Below are 14,349 nucleotides of genomic sequence, written 5' to 3' on the forward strand. Positions count from 1 at the left end.
GGCGCATCCCTTTTCCCGGCCGGGGCGGTGAGGAGGGACGGCGCCGAGCGCCCCGGGTAGTGCTGCTCCCTGCTTCGGGGGAGGGAAGCATACATAAATAATAAAAAAAAAAACCCCAAATATTTTTTAACGGTTTTATTGGGGATAAGCACTTGGAAACATTTGAAAATATTCACCAGCATCACCTTCCCTTTATTGAAACACCCCATCAAAGCCCTGAGGTGAATATGGTCACAGATGAAGTGTCCCAATTCTCCCTAGGGCTTTGAAGTAATGCAGACAACCATCAGATCGCATAGAAATGCTTTATTATATTTATTTGACCAAAGTAATTAAAATAAGGCATTCTGGGTTACATGTAAACATAGAGGTCAGTCATACATTCCCTCCCCCTACAGCACGTGGCTGCTGCGCAGTAAGCAGGTATATAGTAACAGTAGCAAAAGTTTCAACAGTGAATTTGTATTTCCACTTGACAAATATCAAAGTTATATTAACATTCAACTTTTGTTTATTTGTTAAGAACGTGGCTTCTCTGGAAAAGAGACTCGATTCTGAAAAGCGAGGGTTGGATTCAACATAATGGCATCAAGTCTGAAAGACCAAGCTACCCATAATGTTCCAGACACAAAAATTGCCTTTCACTACCGGAACTTTTGGAACCCAGAGAATTACTGTGTTGTCCAAATATATTTAAATTGAAAGGTCATTAAATATTAGATATCCTGCATATGAGCACACCATTGTTACTAACACTTTTTAAAATAGTGTCACTTCCTTGAAAGAATACGATACACCACTTTTACTTACATTCTGATGTCTGATTTTATGCCATATATTAATATAAAAGGATTCTTGAACACTCTCTGAAGTAGTGAGCATCTGCCCTACTTGTCACTGACAATGTCTCTAGCAATAAGCTCTTTCATTATTTCATTGGTACCACCATAGATTGGCTGAACACGGGCATCCACAAAAGCTCTGCGGGGGGGGGAAAAAAAAAAAAAAACAAAACAAAGATTAAAAACAACTCCTCAGAATGGACATACAATCAGAAGAAAAAAGATATCAAGTTTTATCTTTGAAGATCCCTCTTTTCAAAGTGTGCTATTCCCACTTATAAAGAGGTTCACATTTCCAAAGAGGTTTCAACTACCTATAGTATTTCACCTTTCCAAGGTACTGTGCCAAACCAGGAATTTGGTCAGTATCTCTTCCCTGTGTTTTTGTTTACATTGTAAAGCCTCCACTATCCCCCCTAATTAAACAAAAATAAAGCTCTATAAAACCAGACTCTTAACCACTTCCCCCCCCAATTCTTGTTCCCTTCTTTCCTCACATCACCTGAGCATTAACTCAACTCCAGACACCAAAGCACCCATCCACCCACCACACACATCCTGCAGAACAGCACGCCTGCATGAACTGCAAGACCCAGGTGCCTCGTTGTTGCGAAAAAACAACTCCTGCAGAGCCAAACTGATAGTTATCATGGTAATTTGCTCTAATGCCCTGGCCTGTCTGATCCTGTCAAAGAGGACTGCTAACGGTGCTGTCAGTTCTTTCTTTGAGCTGGGACTCGAACACCTTGGGAGGAAAAGAAAGTGCCAACTGGTTTCACATCAGCTGGCTACAGCCTCCTACTGACACCAGCTCCAGCTCCATTTGGGCCAGCAGCCGAAAAGCTGCATGCAGCCAAACCATTTCCATCCCCATGCTGGAACTGGCCCCAGCACATGCACAGCTGGTGACAGCACACAGGACAATGACAGTGTGCTTTTCCATCTTAATTCTGCTTCATTATACAGAGAGCAGCCCAGGAGCAATGCGGCATTCTCTGGAAACACGCATGTTGCTGAACTACAGGGATAATAAAACCCTGTATGGACAACTACTGCACACACAGATAAGCAGGGATTCGGGGACACCCTGAACAGGGCTTGCTGGCCTTCCTATTTAGTAAGATAGGGTGCAGAACACTCAAAAGTTGCACTTACTAAAAACACGCAAGAAAGTTATTCTAAAGCAATGTTTCATACTCTTAATGTATTTATAATAAAAAAAATCTAAACCTAGTCAGTTAGAAAAATTATTTTAAGTTATCTGTTTATAACAACTGCACAGCAGTCCTGTTTTTCCCCATCTCTACTATCAGATTACCCCCCTCTCCCCCTTTTTTTTTTTTTTTTTTACGAAAAAATCCAAACACCAAAAGCTCTACTTATATTAATGTGGCAAATGGCATGTACACAAAAGGAAACAAATCTTCACAGATCATATACAAGGAAACAAAAAAAACCTCCATAAATGTCCCTAAATTCATAAAGTAAGCAAAACATTGGGAATGGCAAATTCCTCTCTACACATCAATCTCTTAGCTTTTTCATTTAAAAAGGTATAAAAAGCTGAACGTAGCCAGTCATGCTCTTGCTTAGGCAATTTTGTGTTATAACAAAAGATTTAGACTGACCAACATTTTCTTTCCTTCATAAGTATGCATTTAATTTCAGAAAAAAACATACAAACTAGCTCCCCTCATTTTTATTTTTACATTGCTTCTCTAGTTTTTCAATTAACATTTTCTTCTAGAAAAGCAACTTCTATTTTGTGAAAAACAGGTAATAATTGCTCAACAGCTTATGAATTATTTGGAGAATCAAAACAAAGCCTTCCTGCAGACATCTGTATAGTGGATTGCCTTTCAATAAACATGATGGGAAAAGGAACAGTAAATCAGTACTAACACAAAACAACTGACAAGTAGACGTAAAGAAGTGCTTCATTTTACTTTGCTGATAATCTTTCATCATTCAAGTCTGAAATGTTACACTTACTTTGCAATTGGATACTCCCACATGTACCCCCATCCTCCATGCAGTTGCACACACTGAGTAGCTATGCTGTTTTGGAGATCAGAAGACCTTAAATGGTCAAAAAGAAATTTGTTTTTTAGAAGGATGTTATGCTGTGAAACATTACTAGATATACAGATAAGTTAGCAAGACAAAAATGTAACCAAACTTTTTACTCTATATATCTATATATCTTAAATGATGGCCATTAAAATACTTTCTTATGAGGGACTTTTTTCCTTCCTACATGATTCGTAAGAAATTAATACATTACATTGAACAGTATTTAAGATTTGTTCTCCTTACGGAAGAGCTTTTGGAGAAGGAAAGCTTTCAAAACAGACAAGCTTGTTTACCTTTCTCACAGGCCAAGAGATTTCTTTTGTAAAGCAGGTTGATACAGTCTCTTTGCTTATACAAATCCCCCAGCTGTGTTATAACAATTAACAGCATCACAGGCTCCCCCCCCCCCCGCACGTCATCTTTATATAATATCAACACCATCACCTGGGGATAATTTATTTTCCTCAATAGATTTTATAGTTTTCAATTCTAAGAAATACTGTAATTCTTAAACAGGATTGTCCACTGCAAAATATTCAATTATTTCATGATCTTAAAAAAAATAATCTTTAAAAGCATTTTGTTTTGTGAACCTTCCCTCTAGGACATGACAGATAACACGCCATTTACAGTTGTCCTGTGTATCGGCTTTTGGAAAGCTACGTACTTGATGTTATTTCAAACACTTGATGAAAATTAGATGAAAGACCCCATAGGATTTTAACTGCACTGGAAGTTCAAGCTGAAGTTGAAAGACATGAAAACCACCTAAACACACAACTTTGAGTGGCAACAGAAGTAAAGAAAATGATGATTCAAGTCAATTGCTTCTCATGGAATAACATGAGAGTCCTTTTCTCCAAACCACCCTTCTCCTTTTCTCCAAACCACCCCCCTACCCTGTCCAGTTAAATCCTTACAGTTTATTATACCAACTTTAAATCTGCAACGGTGAGTTACCACAACTGTCTTTCCTAAATATATTTTCAAATTAATTTAGCTACACAGTACAACCTGTCACCACAAAAATAAGACCTACAGACCTTTCATCAGATAACAGAAAGAAGATGCACAAACTAAGTTTTAAAGTTCTTCAAAGCTCAACTCAAGTCATTGACTGTACAAAACGTTTGAAGCAAAATTAACTGGAGATAGTCTCCTAAAACAGTAGGGAATAAAACAATTCTACGTTCAAGCATTTTCTAGACCATGTAAGAAGAGTTTTATGGAAGGGAGCCACAGGGACTCCATTAGGAAAAGGGGAAATCCACAACAAAGTGTGGCACTAACATTTGGAAGGGTAGGGTAGTTTCGAATGCCTCGCTTGGGGAAATTTGTTGAGGAGGTACGTCTACATCTGAGCTGGCACTAGTTGTTTCCTCCTCCTCAAAACTGAATGCCTCTGCTTATGTACCTGGTACGTCTAGGTAATCAGTGCCAGGAATAGCACTCAATCAAAATCCTTCCTTTCATTGTAAATATTCTCTCTGGATTCCCTTAGTATTCTCCGCTCATTTCCTCTACACTTATTTTTAAAAGTCTAGAATCTGTAAACCTATGCATCTTCCATAAAATTATTTGTTCATGTCTGATGTGTTTTTTTCTCCCGTCTTTGCAAGCAAAATATAACTATACAAATACATGTGCCACTATCTTAGATGCTTCTACTCATCCAGCTTTCTCTGGTTAAACCTAAGTTAACAGATAACACCACCAAATACAGGGAGAGGGAAGAGGAGTTCTGGCCAATAAAGGAAAGCACTGTTTAGTCTCAGTTACAACAATAGCTGTAGCCAACTATTTCTTCCCAAAACCAGATAGCTTCAAAAACTGGCTGGGCCAAACAGCTATTGCTAAGTAACACTAACTAAAAAGTATCATATGAGCTTAAATAAACCTATGCTTTTAAAAAAAAGCAAACACTCCCCATTAAAAAAACAAACAAAACAAAACCAAAAACACACCCAACAACAATTTGCTACAGTAAAATGTAAATCTTTGTCTAAATACCAATGAAGTACCCACTTTTACTTGAATCTAAAGCCGAGTCCTGATCTTGTTATTAATGGAAGCCTATTTTAAAAGCATGCTATTATTTTGAAATTGATCTGTTTTACTAACACTGGTTTTCAATGTAACAATGTAACAATGTTAAAACTAGTGGTCTTTGTTAGAAGCTGACAATGTTGTTATTAATCAGACAGTAATTTTATCTTTTCATTAGATCTGAACAGTTCAGTGTTTTTATCATTAGACTCCTGTCAAGATCATGCAAGTAACACTTCCAAACGACTTTAACCACATACCAATACTTTGCCATAGAAGCTGTGGGGGAGTCCAGACGTTTATCTGCATGCAGCTGCAAACAGTTGTCCATAAAAGCTCGGCCCACACAAATCTGTGTTTTCATTTCTGCCAACTTGTGCTGTACCGTCTTATTTTGGAAGTGGATAGAGGAGGCAGAGGAAAGAAAGAGCAGAAGTAGTACAGTTTCGGTGATATTTGAAGTTGAAAATGGAGCGTTTTCTAAAAGGATTTCTGTTAGAAATCACTATTTCAAACAACTTTGGCTCTGTACATCGGAAGACAACTTACTTGCCATACAATTATATCTTTACCAATCTCATTACAGAAAATTACTGTCCTTTACTTCTCAAACCAACTCAAAACATGACCTTAAGAGAAAAACCCCCAAGAGCCTGAAAACATAAATTCCTAGAGAGCACAGAGTAGGAGGCACTGGGTGCTCTGTCACTCTCAGCTACCTCTTGTGGGGGAATGTCCTTTCATCCTGTAGAGCCACTAATCTCCCCAGTTATTAATAACATTTCATCATCCATTGGATGCATTTTTCTATGTATTCAGTTCTTCAGAGCTTAAGCGATATGCAAAGAGACACAAGCAAAACCAAAGGAAATTTTAGACTAACTATCAGAAAGTTTTCCAACACAGTTCTGTCACATTGGTAAAGTTTCTAGATAGAAGAGGTAAAATCCATCGCTAAGGTTATACAAAACCAGACCAGGCAAGCATTTGACTGTCTTCTTGTAATTCTGGTAGGGAGGGGATAAATGCAGCACCCAGAAACAAAAGTTTTTTCTGATCTCAGTTCTAAAATTGTATATACAAAGTCTTCTTGCTTCTCTTGACAATATAATTGAGCAGTCTACTATTATTACAAAGAAAAGGTCTGATTTCAAACACTGTAATGTGGCATGACTAAATGAATTAGGCAAGGCAGAGCTCTAATTAGAAAGGATTTTTGATTATATGCACATTCTAGTCATCAGCAACAAAAAGGAAACTGAAGAGGTATGCAAGAATGGATTATTTTGGCAAAAATAATATACTGTATGAAGTTTATTGGCCACCTGGTGGTTGGCAGTGGGTTAGCCTAAAAAAAAAAGATTATTTTGGCAGTCTCTGCACAGTGAACTACTACAATTAGGAAGCATCCCTTACATTTCACCTTCTTTTCATGTAGGTGTTTCTTTTGTTAAAGCTGCACACTGCACACACTAAATTCCATCTGGAATTATGGATTTCTGAATGTTAACTTTAAAAACAGATGATGATCATGATTTCCTGAAAGATACCTAGCATTCCAGCCTCTAAAGGGCCTAATTCTGCTGCTATTCACAACAACTAGAGATTTGATTTTGACAAAGTAAGTCTCAAGACTTTGAAATTGATTTTTTTTAATTATTTCAAAAGCATATAAAAAAAGAGGTGGCCACTGTCCTGTAACCCATATGCACCACTTCTATCCTATAAACCAAACATGCAGGAGGTTGGTCTGCTTCAGCCCTAACAGCTAATGTGGTTTTCAGGAAAATTGTAACATCGCAATACTGTGGAAAGCGACATCTGTTTTATGACTGCAACTAAAGAGTGTAGGCATAAACGTCTCAAAACACAATTAACTACCACTGTCAGGAGTGAGGTGTGCTCACAGAGAATGATCCAACAGTTTTATATGCAGTCACTTAAATACCCAGCTAGCTGGTAGCTGAGGAATTTCATTACAATACCCATAAAGCTGAATACAAACGCCTCTGCAGGCATTCAGGCAGCAAGGTCACTGCCTGGGAGCCCCCAGCAGCATCAGCCTCCAAGTTCATTTTTCTGCAATGCATTATGTGCAGAAGAACACAGTACCTGCACATGTACCAAGCTCTTCTGTAGTCTGCAGGATTCCAGGCAGATATAGAAATATATGCAGGTGTAATAGACCCTGTGATTAGGACCTCTGACAGTAAAATGCAAGCCTAAGAGCACCAAGATAATTTTTCTTCATCAGCAGCAAAAAGCCAGTAGTTTCTGCCTGCATATTTCACTGCCAAAAGTAGCACTGCTGGGAGGTATCTAACTGAATCATAAAATACATGCATTAAGGCTTTTGTGATGTTGGTTTTTTTATTATTTCTGTTTTTCAAAAATGAATGATGGGCATGGAGGCAAACAACAGCCACAGTCCAACAGTGAAACCTGTGCAAATAGTCCTTTGAAAACAGCCCAGTAATTTTCATTTGCTCACTGTTTCACATACACAGATGTAAAGCAAATGCACACTGGAATCTGTATACAAGTCTCTCAGTTCAAACTCACCTGCAAGTGTGCAATTGTCTTCCCACATAAAATACGCATTAAGGCTTTTGTGATGTTGGTTTTTTTATTATTTCTGTTTTTCAAAAATGAATGATGGGCATGGAGGCAAACAACAGCCACAGTCCAACAGTGAAACCTGTGCAAATAGTCCTTTGAAAACAGCCCAGTAATTTTCATTTGCTCACTGTTTCACATACACAGATGTAAAGCAAATGCACACTGGAATCTGTATACAAGTCTCTCAGTTCAAACTCACCTGCAAGTGTGCAATTGTCTTCCCAAAAGCATGAATGATGGGCATGGAGGCAAACAACAGCCACAGTCCAACAGTGAAACCTGTGCAAATAGTCCTTTGAAAACAGCCCAGTAATTTTCATTTGCTCACTGTTTCACATACACAGATGTAAAGCAAATGCACACTGGAATCTGTATACAAGTCTCTCAGTTCAAACTCACCTGCAAGTGTGCAATTGTCTTCCCAAAAGCTTTTCTTTGCTTCACATAATTCCTTGTTTCTTCAAACATGAATTCACAACTGGCAAGAGCCATATCAGCAATTAGCAGTCTTTCCTTTTGAAACACAAATTACGGAATCCAGTTGAATTAGTCCTACATTTGTCTGTATCAGATGCACAATTGGGACACAGATGTTCAGTGTTGTTCATTAAGGGAGGGGGGCAGAAGTCACACTAAGTATCAAGCCAGACACACTGCATTACTGAAATTAATGAGTGGGACAAATGCCTTGCTGCCTGAAGCTCCCTTTTAAGTCTTTTCCAAGGTAATGTTCTATCACGACTCAAAAAAAAGCTACAAATCAACCACAGAACTCTTACTGACTGAAAAATTCACATCAAATTCTGTTTCAATTATTGGTTTTCACTGCTCAGTTTAAACAACAACTGTATTTAACAATTTCAATAGCACACCTCTAGAAAGACAAAACCTACAAAAAAACCCAGCTGTTTTTTCCTTTCTCATAGCATGTTGAAAAACAGAAACTAAGTACAGAACAATTACTTCTACCATCATTGAAATCATCTATGCATCACGTTGAACCTGTTCGTGAGTGCATCTATTTCTTTAAAGCAGTAAAAGATTTCCTTTGATCAGGTTTCGTATTTACTCACAGTATAAAATTAAATAAACATGATCCCTACCAGATGAGGCAAAAGTGTAGTTTTGACAAAGCACAGTCATGTTTTGAAAAACCACATTGCCTCTTTGTCCTCCCAAATAATTCTAAAGCTTCATAAACTAAGTCGTAAACTGTTATTTCCACTAGCAAGGTATTTTGGCAACTAAACAATTTCTTTACTTTGCTGTACGGACAAAGAAAGAGTTCCTTCTATCTTTAATAGGCTTCTACTGGTAGATGAGCTAGAACAGCAGTGCTTGCTTGTTTCTTTAAAGAGAATGCCAAATGCAAAGACCTCCAAGCTATATTTAATTTACTAAGCAAAGTCGTTCCATGCTAGAAGTATACAAGAAAACTGTGGTATGTTCTTTTAAATACACTACCCTAAGCTCAGGTTCTTCAATAGCTGGGTTGTTGATTAAGAGATGGTGGGATATCAACATTTTTACCAATACCCCAAAAATTGCACTTTTAGCACTAGGAACTGTGTACTTCAGTTAAAAAGCAGCAGTGTCAACACAATGTTGCCTACAGACATCCAGATTCTGAGCCCAAGGTGGCTCCCCATGATACATAATCTTCAAGACTAAGGCAGATTCTTGCAATGACAAGAATCATCTCTGTATTCTTCCTACAGACAGCAAACACTCACGTTCCTCTTACCTGAGGGAGCTCTGCCATCAGATAATAGAAGCCTTTGTTCTCTTTTCCAAGCAAGGCACTGGCTGGCAACCGCACATCTTCAAAAAACAGCTCTGCTGTGTCCTAACAGGATTTTAAATGCAACAGTTTATAGCCTGACATTCTCAACTCTTCATTCCACTTCTTTTGTCCCATTTTTTTCTTGCTGTTGTACACTTTAACTTGAAATCATAGAATCATTTAGGTTGGAAGGGTCCTCCAGAGGTCATCTAGTTTATCTCCTACTCAAAGCAGCTCCAGCAAAGTAAGCAGCTGAGGGCCTTGTCCAGTTATGCTTTCCAAAGCTCCAAAGATGAAGGCTCCACGACCTCTCTCGGCCCCTGTTCCAGTATCTGATCACTTTTATGGTGAATTTTTTTCTTAATACATTAAGGAAAATTCTAAGTAGGTAACTTGTGTCCCTTGCCACTGTCCCTTTCACTGTGCTCCTCTAAGAAGAATCTGGCTCCACCATCTCTACAGCCAACCATTAGGTAGCTAAAGACACCAATAAGATGCTGTCCTTCCAGGCTTCTTCAGAGTGAAGAAATCCAGCTTCCTCAGCCTCTCCTTGCACATCACATGCTTCAGACTTCCATAGGCAAACTCAGCATACATACTTTGCATGTATATCGTTTGTGCTCTAAAGCCTAAGAACTAGAATAGCACCACAGTTCCATTTTATATTTATTTAGCTAATGCCAGGCATTAAGTGGTTTTAGACTTCCTCCAAGCCTATTACGTGTTAGGGGTTGTATGAACTCACTTGAGCTTTCAGGCCAATTTTGTTCAGCTTGCGTCCTTTGATGAAACCTTTTGTTCCATTTTCCACCAGAAAAAGGCTGATCCCATGAGCAGGAGATCGGGCCTCCCGGTTTGTAACTGCTACCACAATCACTACATCGCTCATCCAACCATTAGTGATGAATACCTGTAAAAAATGCAACTTGGAATAAAGCAATGAGCTAGGTGGACAGAAGTTAGAAGAGATCATCAAGCAGCAGAAAGAAAAACTGCATTGACACTTTCACAGGTGAACTGAAAGGCAAGGTTTAAGCGTCCAGAAGAATCTTAAGCTTTAAGCCTTCTGAATTAAGTGTTTTGGAACAAGGTCTATTAAAGTAGGAATTAGTTTGAGCAGTATTGTGTGGGTCAGAAGCGTGAAGTTAAAGAACGCAGAGATCTGTTTCTTTTGTCTGTCCCATGATAAAGAAGGAATATGGTGTCAAATGTTATTAAATGAACACAGAGGTTCTCTTTTCTAGAAGTTAAACTAGCAAGGTATAACATGCAAAACTATCAATGGCTTCTTGTCATAACTGCTTACTATAATCCTGTAAAATGACGCATGAACCTGCCAAAATGATCCATCTTAACTCCAGCAAAAGAAATGAGCTATCTGTCCTGCTTGACTTCAACTGTGCAGCATGGGCAAGTATCCTTTTGAACACCTGCACGTACATATCTGCTTGCACACATTCTCACCGCTTGAAATTCTGCTAAGGCCAGAAGTCTCTATCAGTACCATGTTACCAACAGGAGTACAAAAGAAGGTGGGGGACAAAGAAGATTAAGACATTTCACAGCTTTAAAAAAACCCTGTGGAGCCCACACTTCCGTTTGAACACTTTATTTCTGCCTTCTTGCTTTTTTATTACGGTAACGAAAGAAGAGGTTAATGCTGCCAGCTTTGCAACAGCTTGACAACACACACAGAGCATCTGATGCAGTTCATTTTTCTTCTCCTAACATGACCAGCAGGCTCCTGAATAAAGATTCCACAGCTTGCATTGTGGCAACCCAAGTTTTTACTCAGGCCACAGAAGATTTCACAGTGGTAGTATATATATTTTGTTGTTCAACCGCAGTACTAAAAAACAGCCCTGGTCCTGCTTATACTATGCAGGACTTCCCCCCCCCTTTTCTTCCCAGTTTAAGGGAAAACAGACCTTTTGATAGGGTTATTTAAAAGCTATAAAAAGAACCTACTCAAGCCCTTCTATAAATTGGTCCGTAAATTGCCAGCAACAAAAATATCTTAAGTCCTATTAAAAAAAGTAACGGGGGGGGACGACAACACAACATAACCCACAAAAAAACAAAAGTGAAAGGACTGGGGGGAGATATTAATAGTGGTGTACATCCTTCACTGTCTAAATGCATTTAGTTCCCAAAGCCTATGAGCGGCATATGTCTGTTCACTTACCTTGCTCCCATTAAGAATCCAGTCACTTCCATCCTTTTTTGCATATGTTCGTATTCCCTGCAAGTCACTAAAATGAAATTCAAAAGGTCCTTCAAGAAACCATTCCAGAAGCTGCAATTTGTATCTTGAATTCTACCCAGTATAAAATAAGGTAGATTTTATACTGGCCAGGCACAGGTTCAGTGCAAATGCATACGAGGATAATGAAACATGGTGAAAAAGCCGAGAGCATAACAGAAACCACAAGCATGCTGTAGCAAGGGATGATAAATCTATGCAATTGTACAAGAGCGTAAGGTCCCATTTTAATGTATCTGCTTGTGGAAGGTGGTGTAATACAAGCACTGACACCAACAGGTCAGCATCCCCTTATGTCAACATGCCTTAGATGACAAACGCCAGACAAAACCACATCCTCTAAGCAGGCTCAACCCTGATGAGGAGGCTCTGTAAAAAGCCACTGGCAACATCCACCATCTGTAGAAGCATGACACCAACAGGTTTTGCTCTTCACCTGTTCCTCTCTGTTTCGGAAACTGGCCAGATCAGCTGTGTTTACTCCAAACATGTGCTGTCTGCCCTTCAATAATAATGATGGGCAAGGAGGGACATTTCTTTGTTTGAAATGATTCAGAGGAAAGAAAATAAGGTGATCTGTTCCACAACAAAAGCTAATAGTAAAGTCAAGCCCTCTTTATCAAGGCATGTAATTTTCTCCTGACTACATTTCATATTAAAAGTGTGTTCACATGACAAGCAAGTTAGTAGCTATAAACTCGGACCATAAAAGCAAATACAAAGCGCATTTGCCCACAGTGGGATGATATTGAAATGGATTCTGAGCAAGTATCTTGAAATGACAAAGCTGTAATAAAGTAATCTATAAGTAACAGTTGTTTTTGAGGTACTACCTAATCTAGGATACTGTCTAGTCACTAAGATGACCATATAACCAGGAGGGTCAGGAATTTTTTCCACTGAAAACATTATGTGCTGTCTACTGATTTAAGACCATTGTTTCAGTATTTAGCTTACCTGCCAGCCCCAGGTTCTGTCATGGCGATAGCTCCAATACACTTGCCTGCAACCATTTCAGGGATAAAGTGTTTAATCTGTTCTTCAGAGCCATAGTTTGCAATGTACGGCATAACTATATCTGAATGGAGGCTGAATCCTGGGCCAGTACAGTTAACATACATCCTTGGGGAGAGGGGGGGGGGGAAAGAAGAAATTTCAGAGTACTACAAAGATTTAAACACTGAACTTTACACAGTTACAAGAGACCCAACAATGAAGAAAGGCCCACCATACAGATGTCTCAGACATAATCTGAGCTTGTGGCACTTGTACTGTTATTTATAGAATGTACTTTCACAGCCAAATGACCATACAACCTACCAGACTAACTAAAATGCTTCCCCCAGTCACAAAGCCCTAACAATGGAGCACAATGACATTTGTAACCTAAAGAATCGTCCTGAATACTTAAAAGAGGAGGGATTTACGTATGTCTAAACTATCCTTTCCATGAGAAAGATAACACCATTTTCTGTAAGCAAACATATTCCACAATGAGGACCATCTTATGGAAAAACATACAGTCTCTTGATAATATTACTGAAATTCTTCCTGAAGCATCTAGTACTTACTGCTCCTCCCAGACCACAGCTGAAGAGAGAATATCCGCTCCAATGCCACCATGTTTTTCAGCGATAGCAACACCCAGCAAACCCTGCTGTCCAGCCTTTTCCCAGAGCTCCCTGCTCACCTGGCCATCCTTCTCCCATCTGCAAAATGAACACAAGAAGAGTCATGCATTAAATCCCCCCATGTGCTACTGTTTATTTGTCATGGCTGCTGCTTCACACTAGAGCACCTGCAGCCAGGTTTCACTGCACAGGAAGATACTTTCGGTCTCCTCAACACACAATGTGTAGGGTACATAGACAACTATATTTCCCAGCTAAGAAGCGGTAGCTTAATAATAGGTTTTCTATTCTTCAAGTCCACAGATACAACGGGCATTACAGGGGCACCAACTGTGTAACAAGTTTGAACTCCTGCTTCCAACATATAACCTGACATCTCTTTAAGCCTTGTTATGAAAGGCAGTGCTGCCTATTGGTCTGAGTACCAGACCAGGATTTAGGACATTTAGCCACAACCATCTGGATAATTACAAGCAGGTCTTTATCTTCCTGACATTCCATTTTCCCCACGTACAAAATGGGTGTAACACATCAGTATTTTATGTGAAAGATTTCAACTCTACCGATGACAACTGCTTTATAAGAATGAAGCATTAACACATTAGTAACTTTTACATAAAAATCGGTCCCTGTGAACTTATTACCAAGTATCTTGGTAAACTACTGCTGTAAGGTCGTTTCAAGTTTGTAAATAGATAGTTGAGGCTTATCTGCTAACAGTTTGCAGACTTCAACACCACAGGAATCACTTATTCTTGGAAAAAACAGTGCCTCTCTATGGAGTTTGCCAACTCAATAGAAAGTTGGATGGCCATTAATGGCACAGCATAGCTTTTTTTTTTGATCTTTTTTTTTAAACCACAATTTTAAAATTATATGGTAGCTAGATTAGATCAGAGACACTCCTCTGACACACCTGTGTGCAGCAGAGCTATACCACAGCATTCTATCCACAGTTAATCAGGTACCTTATCCTACACTTCTAAGCTCATTCCCAGAGCTTTCGCTCCTACACTGGAAATCTTAAACAAATCTCTCTCATGACCATCTTTGCTTCCCCCCCCCCCCCCCCTCCTCCCCACCTTTTCTACA

General features: G+C 39.1%; 1 protein-coding gene across 1 annotated transcript in view; it reads right to left on the reverse strand.

The window, feature by feature from the left end:
- Nucleotides 1-131: 131 nt before the first annotated feature.
- ACADL (acyl-CoA dehydrogenase, long chain) overlaps nucleotides 132-14,349 on the reverse strand; it is a 17,790-nt gene continuing 3,572 nt past the window's right edge. Inside the window, exons 3-11 of the mRNA XM_009281082.1 lie at nucleotides 13,198-13,335; nucleotides 12,584-12,748; nucleotides 11,549-11,615; nucleotides 10,109-10,273; nucleotides 9,325-9,426; nucleotides 7,980-8,093; nucleotides 5,222-5,349; nucleotides 2,835-2,921; nucleotides 132-981 (exon numbers count right to left, since the gene is read on the reverse strand). Coding sequence (XP_009279357.1) covers nucleotides 888-981; nucleotides 2,835-2,921; nucleotides 5,222-5,349; nucleotides 7,980-8,093; nucleotides 9,325-9,426; nucleotides 10,109-10,273; nucleotides 11,549-11,615; nucleotides 12,584-12,748; nucleotides 13,198-13,335 — 1,060 coding nt within the window. The 3' untranslated portion in view covers nucleotides 132-887. The remainder of the gene's footprint in view (nucleotides 982-2,834; nucleotides 2,922-5,221; nucleotides 5,350-7,979; nucleotides 8,094-9,324; nucleotides 9,427-10,108; nucleotides 10,274-11,548; nucleotides 11,616-12,583; nucleotides 12,749-13,197; nucleotides 13,336-14,349) is intronic.

The sequence above is a fragment of the Aptenodytes forsteri genome, unplaced genomic scaffold (genome assembly GCF_000699145.1).
Source record: "Aptenodytes forsteri isolate BGI_AS27 unplaced genomic scaffold, ASM69914v1 Scaffold340, whole genome shotgun sequence".
Taxonomy (NCBI): Eukaryota; Metazoa; Chordata; class Aves; order Sphenisciformes; family Spheniscidae; genus Aptenodytes; species Aptenodytes forsteri.